A 19,345-nucleotide genomic window follows, 5' to 3' on the forward strand; every position below is an offset into this window, starting at 1 on the left:
ACATGGTGGACCAATGGGCCTGTTTATGTGCTCAATGACTACATTAAACTCCAAGCACCTAGTAATTAAAGCTAAACGAGTTCGGTATTCCAAATGCGCATGCCCAGGTCATAGGTCATTCGCAATAAACAGCTGAGCTGCTGCGTTTCATCCGTAGTCAGGATCGAACCGGGTCTCCGGCGCTGCAAGCGCTGTTGAATTGCTACTGGAGTTAGATAATGTAAACAAGAGCGAATGGGTGATCTCACTACCGTCCACTCCCGAGTGTCCCACCCCTGTACGGGGGCGGCCGGAGATGTCGGAGTGATGGGACACCGGCTGCCAGCGTGCACAATCAAATAAGATCAAATAGAACAAGTTGTCCGACAACTTTAGGCTGTGCACGCCATACGCAAGAAGAAGAAGAAGCTCCAACTCCCTAGGAACCCGTTCCCCTACGGGCAGGGGACCGTCAGCTGCACCTCTCGCTTTATCCAGTGGCTGTCGGTTAACCTCCTCAGTGCCGGCGAGAGCCGAGCACCAGTCATCAACGGGGATACACACAAAATGCTGCAGTAGCTCAGCAGGTCAGGCAACATCACTGGAGAAAGGTCTCGAGCCGAAACGTCACCTATTCCTTTTCTCCAATAATGCTGCCTGTCCCGCTGAGTTACTCCAGCACGTTGTGTCTACTTTTGGCGTAAACCAGCATCTACAGTTCCTTCCTGCAGAGTGACACCTATCCGCAGGTAAAGGCGAGGCTGGGGCAAGGTCTGGAGGCGGCGGCGCTGCTGCTCCGGGCCCGTGGGGAGGGAGAGGAGCGGGATGCGGGACAAGGACTAGGTTGCTGCCTCGACCTGTCCCTCCCCTCCCACGGCCGCTCGGCCCCCACCTCGTACAACTTCATCGCTGACGTGGTGGACAAAACGGGTCTGGCGGTGGTTTACATCGAGAGCCTGGGGAGGTGAGGAGGGAGATGGGGGAGGAGGGATAAATAGAGGCAGAGGAGTGGGGGAGGTAGGGACTGGGGGGTAGAAGGCATGGGCGGAAATCGCTGTCAAAACATGGGGGAGACACATTTACTTGGCGCGCGAGGCTTTGGAGGCTTCAGCCGTGGGTCCAGTGGACCTGGTTGGTGACCGACTCCGAACTCCAGCAACAGCAGCTTCGTCCGCCCCGAATCGTGGGGCTTCAATTGGCCCGTTCGCGGGGCATTTCATCGCCCGGCGGGGGCTTCAACCTCGGGAGCCTCGATTATTTTGATACAGCAATTTGACCGCGGGGCAATGGAAAAATCCCGCGGCCGATTTTACGCCGCGCCGGGCGATGAAAGAATCCGCAAACCAAACATCATAGTGTGGAGCTTTGCCGCGAACGGGCCGATTCAATCTCCGCTCCACCAAGACGTCTCCCTCCTCCAATCACCACACTCTATCCTCAGTCCCACCCCCCTACTTCTGCCTCTGACCGACACCTCCCTCCTCCAAACATCGCGCTGAGTCATCATGGTCCCCCCCCCCCTGCCTGCTGACTCTCGTCTCTCTCGTCCAATTAGAGCCCTCGATCATCAGTCCCAAACCCACTGTCTCGCGGAAAGCGGAGATTTTTAATAGATTTCTTTCCACCGAATTTCAAAATCTGGACCACAGATCACGGGGTGGATTGTCCCCCACTTCCCAAAACATGGGGGGGGGGGGGGGGGGGGGGGATGTGTTCTCCTTGATAGAAGAAGGGATTTCCGCCCATGATAGAAGGAGAAGTGGCGGGGAGAGAGATGGGGAGAGGAACTCGCTATCACGCCTTCACTACAGGTCTCGGACACCATTGCCACAAGAACTCCCTGGCGCTAGGATAATCCCTCCACCCCCCCCCCAATCCTGGAGGGAGGGACTGGGGGACATTGCAACCAACGTGCAAACCCCGGCACTCCCCACGGAATATTGAAATAAACACATCTGTTACCAAAACACAAACCCCCCTTCTCTCTACCCCACCTCTCCCCGTCTCCCACTCGCATCTGCCCCCTCTCTCTCTTGCTGTTGCACTCCGCTACCTGCCCTCCCCGTTCACTTTTTTCCCCCCCACGAATGACCTTTGACAAATCCCATGATTCCTTGCATTTTTCGGAATACCGAACTCGCTTATTGCCATGCTACTATTTACAATGCCTGCACACTAACTCGGTTAAACACAGTTTTCTAAGTTGCTCGGAACATTTACAATCCGTCAACTTTATGTGAACTGATTTATTAATGTTTCTGCTAAAATAAATAATCTCACTTTTTCACATGGTAATTTTCCAGTGAAGTGACACATGAAGGAATTGGGAACTTACAAAGTTCAAGAGATTCAAGATCAAGATAGATTTAATTGTCACATGTGCCAGATGCAAGCTGGTCAAGATATGATTTTTAATTTGTACATTCATGTAAAACAAATGCCAAAACAATTATTCCCAGATTTGCAAGCTTTTCAAGCAAATGCACATAGAGACACAAAAATGGTTTAAATGTATGCTTTATTACAGCATATCTGAGAGTATGAATTGCAGACACCCACCAATAAATATTAATCATACAATGTAAAATAGTCACTACATTTAAGAGGGGATCTCTGTAAAAATGTTACATTGACAAGTCAAGATTGCTGGCTCCCTTTGACAAAGTTCTTTTACAATTGGCACTTTTTCCACCAATGATAAAAATTAAAAATGTAAACAATTTAAAAACAACATTAAGCCACATAAAACAAATTGGAACTTAATTGATGAACCATACTTAATATGAGAAGAAACAATGGCTGGTTGAACTGTTTAGAAATGCACTATTAGTAGTTAAGTTTAAGAAGGAACTGCAGATGCTGGAAAATCAAAGGTTTTCCCTTGGGTTTCGGCCCGAAACGTTGCCTATCTCCTTCGCTCCATAGATGCTGCTGCACCCGCTGAGTGTCTCCAGCATTTTTGTAAACCTTGCACTATTAGTAGCACAGACGACAGTGAAACACAATAGAAGGTAAAAATATTTTATGCAAAGTCCTTAGAATTTAAGTTAGCGAGCAGAATATTTAAAGATAAAAATATCATGCACTTAAATAAGTCATTGTTCATCCATATGCAAGCTGCATTTATTTTTTTATTAAATTCAAGCTTAGATTGTTGATTTCCCTTTACCTCTGTCAGCTGGTATTGTTTCATCACAAATCTTTCTAAGACTCTTAAGCAGTTTGACTATTCCAGATCACTGTAACCAGGCCCACTGTTTCCAGAACCAGGGGCCACAGTTTAAGAATATGGAGTAAGCCATTTAGAACGGAGACGAGGAAACACTTTTTCTCACACAGAGTGGTGAGTCTGTGGAATTCTCTGCCTCAGAGGGCGATGGAGGCAGGCTCTCTGGATGCTCTCAAGAGAGAGCTAGATAGGACTTAAAAATAGCGGAGCAGGGGATATGGGGAGAAGGCAGGAACGGGGTACTGATTGGGGATGATCAGCCATGATCACATTGAATGGCAGTGCTGGCTTGAAGGGCCAAATGGCCTACTCCTGCACCTATTGTCTATTGTAATTCCATATATGGAAGTAGCTGCTTGGAAATAAGACTTGTTCCAGTTCCACATTTTGTTAAAAAGAAATGTTGGGTAAATAAACTCAAAATTGAGTAGCGGTACAATGGATTTTACAGTACCAACCAATAAAAAGACGAGAAAAAAAGTATTTAGGTTTATTTTTCAAGTAATAAAATCGAAAATGGGATTAATTATAACAAGTCTTTGCTCCCCTAGATTAGTTCTGTATGTATATATGCTCACACAGGGACGCAGAGGAAGTGGAAAGCTGGCAAATAAAGAGTTGTCAAGGACGGTAGCAGAAATATGATGTTCACCTTCACAGGAGTAGATAAACAGGCTGGAACTCCTCTTGAAAAGAGTGGGCTGTTGGATGAGAAAATAGTTCAGAATGAGTGGACATTAAAACAAGGATTTCTATTTGTGAGGAGGTGGCCAATAGAAGGCAGTCAAGCTGGGAATTGAGAAGAAGCTTCTTTACTGTAGCAGCATTACGAATGTGGAACTCACAACCAGAGTGAGCAGCGAAACAAACAGCAGAGATATCTTAAGGACAGAGCAGCTGAGCAGGAAGAGGTTTGTCCTGATTAATTTGTACTCAAAAGGGTAGAGGTAGGCCTGAGTGGAGTATTGGTGCCAATGGGGATGGGTGGGTACAATAGTCTGCTTTTATGCTGGAAATTGTAAACAATTCTGAACATAATTTGACAAAACAGCCTGTTGCACAGTAGGAAAAACATGTACTACCGTGACTGTAGCATATTGTGGTGCCAATTTATAAAACAAATGGAATTTAAAAAAGTTGCTGAGTGTTACATTCTGACCAAAAGCAAACAGAAGTTGGATAAAAGGGGTGACTCATTCCCACGTACACTAGAATCCCAAAGCGAGCCCATGGCAACATTCACTATTTCAATCATGACAAGGAAACTTTCAAATACAACCCCACGGTGTGCAGCTTTTCTAGTGGACAGTAGGGTAGAGCCTGTTTTTCATAAAGATGACAGCAGCAGAATGTTGTCGGACTCCAGGATAATGTTGGATGTGGTTGAACCATCGCGACACATTCACGTGTTTTTCTCGATCTTCATGAGTCAGTCCAGCCTAGACAAGGACATTTAAAAGACCATGATTAGAGATCAAACATTTGTATCATCTCTCTCATTAATAGGAAAATCTGCTTCAAAGTGGAACAGCTTTCAATCCAAATGGGTCAACAGTCAAATGATCCGACTCACACATACCAGGTATCTCAGCACCCTGATTCTTGGTATATACTTAATGTGTGCCTGCTGGGAATTTGATCTAGGGTATGAAACTGAGCTTGCATAAGGCTGAAAGATGTGGAAGTTACCTACACCTTTTCAGCCTTGGAACTCACTAGGAAAGACACAGCTGGAAGATTGGCTCCAATCACCTATCTGGTGACCCAAGGACAAGGCAGCTAAGCAAATAAACATGCAGTGTAAACATGTCATAGACTCATACAGCAGAGAAGCAGGCGCTTCTGCCCAACATTTCCATGCCGACCCATTCATACTAATCCCATTTCCCAGCACAGTCCGCTCCCTCTATTCTTCAGTGAATCATATGCTGGTCTAGATGAGTGTTAAATGTTATGAGAGTACCTTTTTCTACCTCCTGCTTAGTAAATGTATTCCAGATATTAACCACCCTCTGGATAAAAATAAATGCCTCACATTGTATCTAAATGTCTTCCCCATAACTGCATACATGGGTCCTCCAGTTCTTGACATATGTACACTGCAATCACATCCATGCTGATCTGCAATTGCCCAGCTATACATAACCAAAACTCTGATCTTGTGCTCTTCTGGTTTGCGGGGTTTTTCTATTTGTGCAAAAACACTACGCGAGGTTACTCACCGTTCTCCTGTGCTGCAATTGCAACAAGTTTCATTCCGGTCGGTGGTATATTGTAAAAGCTATCGAGGTTTAAAAATCTTAAAAACCGCGCGTGCAGATTCCTTCAGTCAGCGCCACGCAGATTGGTCTCTTCTCCTGTCGGTCAATGCCACAGCCGGGATGGCGACGCCCCTCCCTGCCACACCGGCGGCAGCCTGTCCCGCCTCACACACAAACTCCTCTCTCCCCTCCTCACAGTAACTTGTCTATCGTCTCCCTCACCACCGGCGGCGGCTGCGGGTGTGTGTGTGTGTGTGTGTGTGTGTGTCCAGTGGAGGCCCTGGTTCCGTCTCTCTCTCCCTCATCACTCACCCCTCTCCCCCGCCCGCCTTCTGTGGCAATGGCGGTCCCATCTACCCGTCCCCCCCCGGGTCCGTCTCCTCATGGAAACTCGTGGTGCCCACCGTGACGAACACAGACTCCACCCCCCCCCCCCACCCCCTATCCCCGGCGGCGGCAGCGAGCAGGTAGGCATGCGGGTGGGCAGGGGCCACGCAGTAGTGGGCCGAGCGGCAGCAGTGGGCAGAGGGAGGGAGAGTCAGGTTGCAGGGTGGCCGTGCAGTTTGCACCGAGACACACGCGCGCGCGATGCAAAATGGTCCAATCGTAAAACTTTGGGGGGACAGGTTGCATTCGGGAAACGGGTGAGTGGTGGAATATTGCATTGGGGAACGGATTGTGTTGGGGGACCAGGCCTCCCGTGTGACGGGCCCAACGGGTCCCACAGTCTAGTTTACACTAATTCTACATTAATCCCATTTATTCTCACCCAATTTGCATCAACTGCTCCCAGAATCTCTCAAGGGAGAGTATAGAGTTTATGGCTAGATCCCTAAAAGCATTGCTGTACACAGGAGTCTTGGGTTACAAGTTCATAGTTCCCTGAAATTGGCAACACAAGTAGATAAAGGGATAAAGGCTGTGTATGGTGTGCTTGCCTTCATCATCGGGGCCTTGATAATGAGTAAAGAAGTCAAGAGTATAAGAACCAGAGGTTGTTGGCGAGACAGGTACCATACCAGCATTCAAAAGACACTTGCATAGGTCTATGGATAGACAAGTTTCAGAGGGATGCAAGCCAAAAATGGGCAAATGGGACTGGCTTAGACGAGGCATCTTGGTCAGCATATACAAGTTATGGATGAGGGAATTGAAGGCAATATCTCCAAGTTTGCGGATGACACTAAGCTGGGGGGCAGTGTTAGCTGTGAGGAGGATGCTAGGAGACTGCAAGGTGACTTGGATAGGCTGGGTGAGTGGGCAAATGTTTGGCAGATGCAGTATAATGTGGATAAATGTGAGGTTATCCATTTTGGTGGCAAAAACAGGAAAGCAGACTATTATCTAAATGGTGGCCGACTAGGAAAAGGGGAGATGCAGCGAGACCTGGGTGTCATGGTACACCAGTCATTGAAAGTGGGCATGCAGGTGCAGCAGGCAGTGAAGAAAGCGAATGGTATGTTAGCTTTTATAGCAAAAGGATTTGAGTATAGGAGCAGGGAGGTTCTACTGCAGTTGTACAGGGTCTTGGTGAGACCACACCTGGAGTATTGCGTACAGTTTTGGTCTCCAAATCTGAGGAAGGACATTATTGCCATAGAGGGAGTGCAGAGAAGGTTCACCAGACTGATTCCTGGGATGTCAGGACTGTCTTATGAAGAAAGACTGGATAGACTTGGTTTATACTCTCTAGAATTTAGGAGATTGAGAGGGGATCTTATAGAAACTTATAAAATTCTTAAGGGGTTGGACAGGCTAGATGCAGGAAGATTGCTCCCGATGTTGGGGAAGTCCAGGACAAGGGGTCACAGCTTAAGGATAAAGGGGAAATCCTTTAAAACCGAGATGAGAAGAACTTTTTTCACACAGAGAGTGGTGAATCTCTGGAACTCTCTGCCACAGAGGGTAGTCGAGGCCAGTTCATTGGCTATATTTAAGAGGGAGTTAGATGTGGCCCTTGCGGTTAAGGGGATCAGAGGGTATGGAGAGAAGGCAGGTACGGGATACTGAGTTGGATGATCAGCCATGATCATATTGAATGGCGGTGCAGGCTCGAAGTGCCGAATGGCCTACTCCTGCACCTAATTTCTATGTTTCTATGTTAGGCTGAAGGGCCTACTTTTGTGTTGTATGACAGTGAGTCCAAGTCACTTTATACGATTTTGGTTAGGCCACAAGGTGCATCGTGTACTGCTCTGGTTGCCTCATTACTGGAAGGATGTGGAGGCTTTGGAGGTGCGGATGAAGATTACCAGAATGCTGTGTGGATTAATTAGTTAGTTAATACGAGAGGTTGGACAAACTTGGATTGTTTTCTCTGGAATTAGGTTCAGATCTAATAGAGGTATATAAAATTGTGAGAGGCAGATAGGGTAGCAATCAGAATCTGTCTGTAATGTTAAAGGCTAGAGGACATAGCTATACGGTGAGGGGGCAGAATTTAAAGGAAACGTGAAGGCCAAGATTTTTTTTAACAGAGAGTGGTGGGTGCCTGGAATGCATGTCCGGGGCGGAGGTGGAGGCAGATACAATAGAGGATCTAAGAGACTTTTATGTATACACAGGAATCCGCAGGGAATGGAGGAAAATGGGGTTATGGAGCGAAGGCAGGAGAATGGGTTTGTGGGGGAAAGATTAATCAGCCACGATTAATGGCGGAGTAGGCTTGATGGGCCGAATGGCCTTATTTCGCTCCTAAAACTTATAACTGTGCCATTAGCTTATGAATGCAGTGTCTTGACATCTGTGGGCACAATTTTATACTTAGTAGAAGGAAATTCTATTAAAGTTGTGTTTATGGGTGAAAGGATGTGTGCCTAAAAAGGGAGGATCTGAATCCATCGGTAGCTTGTTGAACAAAAATGCATAAGGTCAATCTGAAGGTGATCCAAAACATCACCTTTTCTCCAGAGATGCCACCTGACCTGCTGAGTTACTCCACCATTTTGTGTCTATCTTCAATGCAAATAATTTATTGCCTGTGGGATTTGAGAGACCCATGGTTATATTGTGGTGTTCAATGGCAGCAGTCAGAAACTATAGATTATTGGCAGCTTATGTTATGAAGTGAACAAAATATTTAAAAAAATCAGAGGTCCTTAACCAGAGAAGACATGCTGAACATTTGTTGACGTTTACACAGCTGGAAAGACAGTACAGAGATAACATGCAGTGCAGTGGAATCAGAGGTAAGTACATCCCTAGGGGAGTGGCTGGTATGCTGCTGGCTGCAGCACTCTCACAATCTCAGCATTAAAATGTGAAGGTGTATGCGATGACTCTATGCGAGATGAACAGTCAAGGAAAGTTTGGCAATTTTCTCATTAATTTTACCCCAGTGGTACTCAAAGTCACCAATCTCAGCAGAAAATATTTATGAGACACTAAGACATTTTTTTATGGCCAGTTAGATATCTTGGAAGTTTCTTAATGCAATTTATTACTTAATAATTTTGGCTGTCTAGCTGCAAAAAAAATGTGCCAACAGTGGCTAATAATGTACAGCTCTGCAAATATTTACCAAAAGTAGAGTTAATAAAGCACAATGAACAGCATGATGTGGAATCCAAAAAATTAGGCTAGGTGTGCCTGCAATCTACAGCCAACCGATGACACACCTTTCATAGCCATCTCATCTCACAATATAAGCAAGTAAGTTTATTGGCCAAGTATTCACATACAAGGAATTTGCCTTGGTGCTCCACCCACAACTAACAACATGACATATCTCATTAAAAGAGACAGTGAATATGTAGAAACAAGGACTGCAGATGCTGGATGTGAAGCAGCTTCTCATCACCGCCTCAAACGAACAAACATGCCCTCCATGCACACCATTTAATGCATTCAAAATTATGGCTGAACTCCAGTGATCAGACGGAACTATAAAAATTCCATGACAAACGACTCATGTTGAAGTTCTCATTCTCCAGCGTGACAGGCAAGTTTCAAGTCTAAGAAATTATCATGTGGAATGAAATAGTGCCCGGCTATTCAACATTGAAATGTACATTCTAGAAGGTGACCAACCTTACGTTTGATTCCTATTGGAGGCATCTTGGCACCAGATGCCTATTTCACTGATTGTCGTTCAATGAGTTTTATCTTTTTATGAATTGCACCCAAGCAGTCACATCTGCTCAGAGAACAGTAGTACCAAACCCAGCGACTTTTGGGAAAGTGAGATCCAAGACAGTGTCTCACATCGTCAAGAGTCCATCTGGATTAAATGATGCTAAGAAACCACTCTAATTTATACCAAGATTTATTTGCACATATATTTCTGGCAGAACTATACTGATTAGAACATAAACTTCCAGAATTTTTTGCTGCCCATAAAGGCAATATATAAACATTATAAGTAATTGGCTGAAATATATTTTCCTTAGAATTATCCTATTTGATTTTTTTCTTTTTTCAAAAGAGATCATATGGAAAAGACATTACTTCTCTCCCTCCCCCAAATAGAGCAAAATGTTTAATTGACAACAAAATAGCAATTACTTGATTTAAAAAAATTAGTCTCATGATTCTCATATCAACATGGCACCTAACTGTTGCTCTGTGAACCTACACTTTGAAATATATTGCTGCTTTCAGCCTTGAAGGAACACTACCAAACTGAAATGTTTATTATAGCGTAGTCTTATTTCTGCCTGAGTAATAAACCAGGTCCTTGCGGGGAATGATGCATGCATGCAAATTTACCCTGCAACGCAACAGTTAATTCCCTGCCACAGAGGGCAGTGGAGGCCAAGTCATTGGATGGATTTAAGAGAGAGTTAGATAGAGCTCTAGGGGCTAGTGGAGTCAAGTGATATGGGAAGAAGGCAGGCACGGGTTATTGATAGGGGATGATCAGCCATGATCACAATGAATGGCGGTGCTGGCTCGAAGGGCCGAATGGCCTCCTCCTGCACCTATTTCATATGTTTCTATGTTAATTGTTAGTCTTAAAACAACATGATCGTAGTTTGACAAATATAATAACAAAAGTTAAAATTAATAGGATTAATTTTGTTTACTTTGAATTAAATGTTTAGCGATTCTGTAAATTATTTCGTTTCTTAAGCTTACTGTACAATAGTTAAAAAAAAAATCTCAATTAGTAAATTCGATGTAGAAACCCAGTCAGAAGATGAGATGTTTAGCCCAATAAAAGGGTGTTAAAAGCCAAACTAAGCATTAAACTGACAGCTCAAGGTGAACCTTGTGGACGGAATGGAGATATTCTGCAATGCGGGCACCCAATTTACTATGCTTTTCCCTACTGCAGAGATGATATATGTGAGTATAGAATGAAGTACACAAAATGGGGAGCGCGAGTAAATTGCTGCTTCTAAAATATTGCATGGTTCAATGTACAAAACCCAACTGTTCGCTGAATATAATTTGAAGAAGTCAGTCAGATTCTTTGTAAATATAAAATGTACTTCAAGCACATAGTTTCAGTCTCTATTCTGCTCTGCTTTCCGAATTAATACTAGTGCAATTGATTTTCCAGAAATAACCCAAAGATGACATTGACATCTCCATTTTTATTTTGTCCAAATATGGTTAAAACAAAGGTTAAGCCAAATGACTAAATTTGTTGGTTTACAGACAGATGATGCAACATTTGTAAATATTGGCGTATTTTGTGCTGCTGCAATTGCTGTGGTTATACTGCAGTAGTTTATTTTCAAGGTTAGGATAGCATGCCATGCGAGGGTCAACATTTTCAATGGACTTGCTTAAGGCAGTTTGAGATTAAATTACTAACAGAGTGAGATTAGAGAGTGTCCGCAATGTAAAATAGAGATAATCAAATGCACCCTGTAACATTCCCAGCTGATTATTTGATATTTTGTACAGCATTAAAGTATGCAGACGATACCAAGATAGGGGGTGTTGTGGATAATGAAGAGGATTTCCAAAGTCTACAGAGTGATTTAGGCCATTTGGAAAAATGGGCTGAAAGATGGCAGATGGAGTTTAATGCTGATAAATGTGAGGTGTTACACCTTGGCAGGACAAATCAAAATAGGACGTACATGATAAATGGTAGGCAATTGAAGAATACAGTTGAACAGAGGGATCTGGGAATAACCGTGCATAGTTCCTTGAAGGTGGAATCTCATATAGATAGGGTGGTAAAGAAAGCTTTTGGTATGCTAGCCTTTATAAATCAGAGCATTGAGTATAGAAGCTGGGATGTAATGTTAAAATTGTACAAGGCATTGGTGAGACCAAATCTGGAGTATGGTGTACAATTTTGGTCGCCCAATTATAGAAAGGATGTCAACAAAATAGAGAGAGTACAGAGGAGATTTACTAGACTGTTGCCTGGGTTTCAACAACTATGTTACAGAGATAGGTTGAATAAGTTAGGTCTTTATTCTCTGGAGCGCAGAAGGTTAAGGGGGGACTTGATAGAGGTCTTTAAAATGATGAGAGGGATAGACAGAGTTGATGTGATCAAGCTTTTCCCTTTGAGAATAGGGAAGATTCAAACAAGAGGACATGACTTCAGAATTAAGGGACAGAAGTTTAGGGGTAACATGAGGGGGAACTTCTTTACTCAGAGAGTGGTAGCGGTGTGGAATGAGCTTCCAGTGGAAGTGGTGGCGGCAGGTTCGTTGGTATCATTTAAGAATAAATTGGATAGGCATATGGATGAGAAGGGAATGGAGGGTTATGGTATGAGTGCAGGCAGGTGGGACTAAGGGAAAAAAATTGTTCGGCGCGGACCTGTAGGGCCGAGATGGCCTGTTTCCGTGCTGTAATTGTTATATGGTTATATGGTTAAAATATAAAGGTGTATAATTTTTATAATCTCCCTTATAAACAAAGATATTTATATAATACTCTGGGCTTTGTTGTAATTAACAATCTTCCACAGCAGTTAAATGGCATCCATTCTAGCCAGAAAAAATTAAGTACAAGAGTCCAGTTTCTAAGGTTCCACACGTTACTCACCACAATAGGATGAAGACCGTTGTACAACATGATATCTGCTAAAGTGAAGTTGTTTCCTGCCAGGTAAACCTTATCTTTAAGATAGCAATTGAGATCCTGCAAGGACAAAAATAATAAGTGAAGAGAGTCTTTACGTATGTATATTATACTTTATGAAAGTTAAATGCAAATACTACAGAAATAAAGAATCATAGTTTTCAATGTCACTAGGCTTCTGTTGGTCAGACCACTGCTTAATAGGACCGCCTGGCTCCAAATAATAGAACGTAGAACAGTACAGCACAAGAATAGGCCCTTCAGCCCACAATGTCTGTGCTGAACCTGATGCCACAACCAACTCTTATCTGCCTGGACCAATCATATCCCTCCATTCCTTGAATAACCATATACCTATCCAAAAATCTCTTAAATTGCCAGTATTGCATCTGCCTCTACCATCACCTCCGTAGCATGTTCCTAGCACTCACCATCCCGTGTAAAATCTTCTGAATTTGTAGTCGGCAGGGCAGTACTCTGCATATCGGCAACTTCTGTTAAAAGGATTGTCCTGCACATCTCCTATAAGCATTACCCCTCTCATTGCTCCTGTTCTTAGTGCTTTTAATGTCTTTTAATTTTTACTGTTTTTTAGTCCTTCGTTTTACGGTTTTTAATGGTTTGTAATAACTTTTTGTCCATGAGTTCTCATGTACAGCACTTTGTGGCAACTGCAGTTGTTTAAAGTGCTTTATAAATAAAGTTATTATTATTAAAACTATGTCCTCTAGAATTAGATTTTTCCTTCCTCTTTCCAACCATTCCAAAATAATTTGACCGTCTTAACTACCCTGGTCTCTCATAATAGATATTCTTCCATCAAGTCGCCCCGCATTCACCGACCCACCCTGATCTATCGCCTTTGGAACAAAACCTATCCTGAAGTTACTTCTCTGATAGTTTTCTTACCACTGACGTGAGGCTCGCTGGCCAATAATTCTCTGGATTCTCTCTACTCCCCTTCTTAAATAAAGGAACAACATTAGCTACTTTCCAGTGTCCGGGACCTCGCCTATGGCTGGAGAAGATTCAAAGATCTTTGCCAAGGCCCCACAATCTTCCCTCTTGCTTCTCTCAATAACCTGGGATAGATCCCATCAGGTCCTGGGGATTTATCTACCTTAATGCTCTTCAAGAGTCCCAAAACCTCCACCTTAATCTCAAACTTCCCTTGCATATTAGTATTCGGCTCACTGATCTCACTGTCCTCCATGTTCTTAATTTGGGTAAAAACAGATGCAAAGTACTCATTTCGTACCATGTCTACATCCCTAGACTTCAAGCACAAATTCCCTCTTTATCTTTGTGCAGACCTACCTTCCACTGGTTACCCTTTATTCTTTTATTTCATCCTCTTAAGCCTTGCTTTGATTTTCGACCAAATTTATAACCTCTGGTCATGCCAAGGTACCCTTACTTTGCCTTCCTTATCCCTCCTCCTTACTGTAACATGGCAGTTATGAACTTCCACAAACTGGCCTTTAAATTACTCCCACATTTCAGATGTAGAGTTGCTTGATAATAACTGCTCGCATGTACCCTCCTGAGCTACTGCTCAATATTGTTGTAAATTGCCTTCTTAGACAATTTATTATCGTCCCACAAGGTCCAGCCTTCGCCCTATTCAAAACAATCTTAAAACTAATGGAGTTGTGATCACTATAGCGTAGATGGGGCACCTTGGTCAGCACGAGCAATTTGGGTTGAAGGGCGTGATTCCATGCTGTGTGACTATGACTATCCCCAAAATGTTCTTCCACTCTAAACAGAACAGGTTCTGAGTAATAGAACAGGTACAACAGGATTGTCCAATGATAAATAATGTAACAGCTCAATAAATATGTAAATTAAATTGAACTCCCAAATTGAGAACAGCTATGAATGCATGGAGACCATAGTTACCAGATTTTACTTAATTTTAATTAAATCACTCAGATTTAACACCATTTAAAAAAAGTTACATAGAAAGTTACACATAATTGTTATAATATTTAAAAGGTGATCATTAATTTACCCTTCGGCATGTGATAAATTATACTCGTACATAACCACTCCCAAAATATATGTGGAGAGGTTTATTTATATTCAGTTCACTTGGTACTCAATGATCTTGGAATGACTGACAAACTGGAAGTTTTATATGATGGTATTGCTTATACATTGACTATCACTTTCAACACAATCTATAATTAGAAAATCCCATTCAACATTGGCACTGACACTGAAGCAGTTTTGCAATTATTTGCTTTTTATCTTGTCCAGAGTTAAATCTGTTCACAAAAAAAAATAAAAATGAACTGGGCCCCACCACCTTCTCTCGAAAACAAAATCTGCAAGGTGAACATATCAGTGTTCATTGCTGTTGTTGTTGGTGGTGGTCACTCGGTCTCAAGAAAGACCATGGCATCTAGTCCAGAGACCTGCAATGTGTATGGAGATTGCTGATTAGACCCGTGTGGGCTCAAAATAGGTGACAAGAGCTGTAGGGATACTGTGGCATAAGTGGTTCTCTCATCTTTGCCTTCTCCATTCCAGCTTCCTCACATGAACGCACACCAGCTTCTAAGAAGTTCCACAAAACAGGACAATGTAATGTTCCCAGTGGCGTGTATCAGTTGAAATTCATCAGGGATGTTCTAAGAGGATCTTTGAATCTCTTTTTTTCTCTGCTATGTCATCATTTACCCTCAGCCAGCTCGCCGTAAAGTAGCAGCTTTGGTATTCTGTCAAACATTCTTCTAACACGTCTGCCCACCTGATCTATGAATCATTCAGCAATGTGTTGTTACTGGCTAGGGAGTTTGCCTTGCCACTTGATATGTGGAAGTGGCATTTGGCATTTCTGCTGAACACTGTCCATGTCAAGCAAGAATGGTGTAAGATTGGTGAGACCACAGCACGTATAGAGAAGTCAAGACATTTTTAAACGTAGACTTTGAAATATTTGTATCATATTTTCATACAACATTGCAGAGGCCACTTATCTCAGCAGATTCATTTCCCTACTCACTTTCCCTTAGCCTATTCTCTAATTCTTCTCCCATTCACCTACATCAATGTAATTTACACTTGCCATTCAGTATAACATTAGGCTGTGGGAGGGCTAGAGCACCCAGAGGTAACTTGTGCAGTTATGGGAAGAGCATGCAAACTCAGAGATAAAATCCTTGGGAAGAATTAAACCTGGGTTACTGGAGCTGCATGGTAGTAGTACTGTTATGCCACTGCATTGCCCCAATGGTTTTGCTATGTTGAGAATAAGGATTCAGTTCAGAATAACTCCTTTGAAGTGCAATAAAAGTAACTTCCCCCACTGTCCCTTTCTCCCATATATAAATGAAAAAACCCACCAACTGAAAAGATTGTACCTTTAAAATACAGTAATTAATCCTAATGTTGTAACTAACTACATCATAGTTGTATCAGACTAAAGGCACAAGTCTTTCTCAAGGAAACTGACGTATTGCACGATTTAAAAGTTGAGTAAGTTGCTTGGCGCAGATAACAGGCTTTCTTCTACAGTAACAGTTTAAATTGACGTGTAGTGACAATGTGGCAGCAACACTTCTATGCATTAAAAATAATTATGATTTACCTCACTGGAAATGAAATTACCCCATACCTTTAAAATCGTCCTTTTATCATCTTGAGTGTTACACTGGTCTATGTGAGTCACCCTATATTCAAGCCACTGCTGAACTATAGCACTCTTTTCAGGGGTAGTTCCCAATAGCTCCTCTTTTTTGGCTACTTTTACGAGATGTGATGCAATGGTTGTCAACCCCGCCAAATCAGGCCTGTTGTTTGTCTGTAGCACCGGAACCTGCAAAGCCAAAAAAAAGCACTTAACAAGCCATGCCTTGTAAATCATCTGTTTCGTAAATGGAAATCAAAGAATGGGTTCACTCAAGTAGCTGCACGCAATGCCATATTGATCAGATAATTTATTTATCAAATTAATCCTATATGTATGATGGGATTTACCAACAGACTTGTGGGTAGGATTTTGCAGTTGAAATGTACACTGGCTCATGACGTTTAAACTACCCGTACATTAATTATATGAAGAGAAAAAAAGAGGTTGATTCAAATTAATAAATGAATGTTTTTTTCTTTTGAGAATCTATCTAAAATTCTAAGATTTAAGACAGAGGTTTCAGGATGAAACCAACTGGTGTGATAAAGTGTAAAAGCATTGCCCATGTATCTAAACTTCACTCTAAAAGCTGTAATTGCCACTGTTTTGTTTTGAAAAGGAACTTCAAATGGAAACATGGGAAAGGTCTATTTGCTGAAACCCTAGTATTGATACCATTAAATAAAACAAGTCATAAATTAATCATAAATAATTTGATGGAGACAGACTGAAATCTAGAGGGGAAAAATATAAACCACTGGAAGAACTCAGTGGATCAAGCAGAATCTGTGGAGGCAAGGTGATGGTCAACGTTTTGGGTCAGTACTCTTAGAATTTATGGATGGGGTGACACAGTGATTGCTTCTCAACTTCAACCACCCAGTTTTAATTCTGACCTATAGTGCTATTTGTGCAGAGTTTACTTATTCTTCCTGTGATCATGCTGGGTTTCCCCGTGTCTTCCAAACCCCAAAGTGGCGGTTGGTACTGCAAATTGTCCTGAGTGTATAGAATCATGAGGGGTGGCGATAGAAATGCATACGTAGTTGTAAGTAAATTAATAATTAAAACGGTTGATGAGTAACGCACTTAAATTAACTCGCCTTACCCCTTGCCCCCCTCGTGTGCAGTGTAGGAATGCAGTTCCCAATTCTAAATTGGATCTAACCTGAAGTATCATCAGAGAGATTTGCTATCTGGAGTCCAGCAGCAGAGTGAAGTGATAGATGTGATGCCATACATAACCCTAACACCCGCTCTGTGCAAATCGAGGAGTTATGCTAATAAAGATGTCAGAAACAGATAGGGAAGTTCACCCGATGGTCTGTGATGTTTATTTAATTGCAAACACGACATCTTATTCAGCAAAAAAGGACAAAGTGCAGGAGCAGCTCAGGCAGCAACTCTGGACAACATGGATAGGCGACGATTTGAGTTGGGACCCATCTTCAGACTGCATAGTGGGGTTGGGGGGGGAGCTGGATGAGAGCTGGGGCTGGACAAAGCCAGGCAAGTGATAGGTGGATAAAATTAGGGGATTGATAGATAGATGGACAAAGGCCAGAGATGAGGAATAGGCAAAAGACTATGAGACGGTGAAAAACAGTGTAAATTGTGGCCAGAGGAAGGAATGTAGGTGGAAGGGGACAGCAGGTGGCATAGTGCGAGAAATGGGGGGGGGGGGGGGGGGGGGGCAAATTAATGACCCAGGGAGGGTGAATGATGGTGGGATGAATGAAAGATGGTGGAGATGAATGGAGGGGTGAGGGAGGGAGGGGGGAGGGGGAGGAAGAGGGGGAGGTGAAGGAAGAGGGGGAGATGAATGGAGAGATGAGAGGGGGAATGAATGAAGGGGGGGATGAATGGAGGAGGGGGAGATGAAAGGAGTAGGAGGGGGAGATGATGGAAGAGGGGGCGAATGAATGGAGAGATGAGAGGGGGAATGAATGAAGGGGGGTGAATAGAGGGGGAGATGAAAGGATGGGGGGAAATGAATGAAGGGGAGAAGATGCAAAGAAAGGGGGAATGAATGAAGAGAGGGAGATGAATGGAGAGATGAGAGGGGGGGGATGAATGAATGAAGGGGGAATGAATGAATGAAGGGGGGGATGAATGAATGAAGGGGGGGATGAATGAATGAAGGGGGAATGAATGAATGAAGGGGGGGATGAATGAATGAAGGGGGGGGATGAATGAATGAAGGGGGGGGAATGAATGAATGAAGGGGGGGGAATGAATGAAGGGGGGGAATGAATGAAGGGGGGGGGAATGAATGAATGAAGGGGGGGGGATGAATGAATGAAGGGGGGGGGATGAATGAATGAAGGGGGGGAATGAATGAAGGGGGGGGGATGAATGAATGAAGGGGGGGGATGAATGAATGAAGGGGGGAATGAATGAATGAATGAAGGGGGGGTGAATGAATGAAGGGGGGGGATGAATGAATGAAGGGGGGAGATGAAAGAAAGGGGGGGGGATGAATGAATGAAGGGGGGGATGAATGAATGAAGGGGGGAGATGAAAGAAAGGGGGGGGGATGAATGAATGAAGGGGGGGATGAATGAATGAAGGGGGGGGATAAATGAATGAATGAAGGGGGAGATGAAAGAATGGGGGGGGGGATGAATGAATGAAGGGGGTGGGAATGAATGAATGAAGGGGGGGGGGGGGATGAATGAATGAATGATGGGGGGTGAATGAATGAAGGGGGGGGGAATGAATGAAGGGGGGGGGGGGGGGAATGAATGAATGAATGAAGGGGGGTGAATGTAGGAGAGAGATGATGACCGGGGCTGTTGGTGCTGGAGACTGTAATCCCTTCACCCCGGCTGCCGTGGGGAACCCAATGTTCCCGGAGCCCGGCTGTACTCACCCCGCCATCGCCCTGGCGGTACCGCCGCTCCCCGCCGCCGCCCAGCCCCAGGCCCAGCGTCTCCTCCAGCGCCGACAACTCAACCCCAGCCGGCACCGCCATCACCATCACCGTCACCGTCACCGTCACCGTCACCGCCCAGTGAGCGTCGCTCCCATTGGCCGAGACCGGGCACCGGACCACCACCACCGCGGGCCCTGATTGGTCAGGAAGCTCCCCCTCCACAGCAGCGCTGCCCGCGGTGCCTCCGGGAACTGCACCCGGCCACCTCTTGTCAATCAAGGCTGGGAGCAGAGGGAGACCAGTGTGTAGGAAGGAACATCTGACAACTTCAATTCAAGCAACGAATTAAAGAAACCTGTAATACAAGTTCA

At 43.9% G+C, this 19,345-nt stretch overlaps 1 protein-coding gene across 1 annotated transcript; it reads right to left on the reverse strand.

Annotated features, from left to right (window-relative positions):
* Positions 1-3,025: 3,025 nt before the first annotated feature.
* Positions 3,026-19,105, reverse strand: eef1e1 (eukaryotic translation elongation factor 1 epsilon 1). The gene is made up of 4 exons (XM_033019032.1): positions 18,972-19,105; positions 16,085-16,285; positions 12,427-12,522; positions 3,026-4,647 (listed from the first exon to the last, which is right to left on the reverse strand). The coding sequence occupies exons 1-4, from the start codon at positions 19,077-19,079 to the stop codon at positions 4,507-4,509; spliced, it is 546 nt and encodes a 181-aa protein (XP_032874923.1). The 5' UTR covers positions 19,080-19,105; the 3' UTR covers positions 3,026-4,506.
* Positions 19,106-19,345: the final 240 nt, after the last annotated feature.

Source organism: Amblyraja radiata, chromosome 4, assembly GCF_010909765.2.
Source record: "Amblyraja radiata isolate CabotCenter1 chromosome 4, sAmbRad1.1.pri, whole genome shotgun sequence".
NCBI classification, from domain to species: Eukaryota; Metazoa; Chordata; class Chondrichthyes; order Rajiformes; family Rajidae; genus Amblyraja; species Amblyraja radiata.

What these genes read in the sequence shown, in the direction of transcription:
- eef1e1 (XM_033019032.1), bottom strand. Translation starts at nt 19,079, where the DNA reads ATGGTGATGGCGGTGCCGGCTGGGGTTGAGTTGTCGGCGCTGGAGGAG. An exon ending in ACCGCCAGGGCGATGGCGGG is followed by an intron (nt 16,286 to 18,971) that starts GTGAGTACAGCC and finishes TTGGCTTTGCAG; the next exon opens with GTTCCGGTGCTACAGACAAA. An exon ending in ACGGTCTTCATCCTATTGTG is followed by an intron (nt 4,648 to 12,426) that starts GTGAGTAACGTG and finishes GTCCTTGTCTAG; the next exon opens with GCTGGACTGACTCATGAAGA.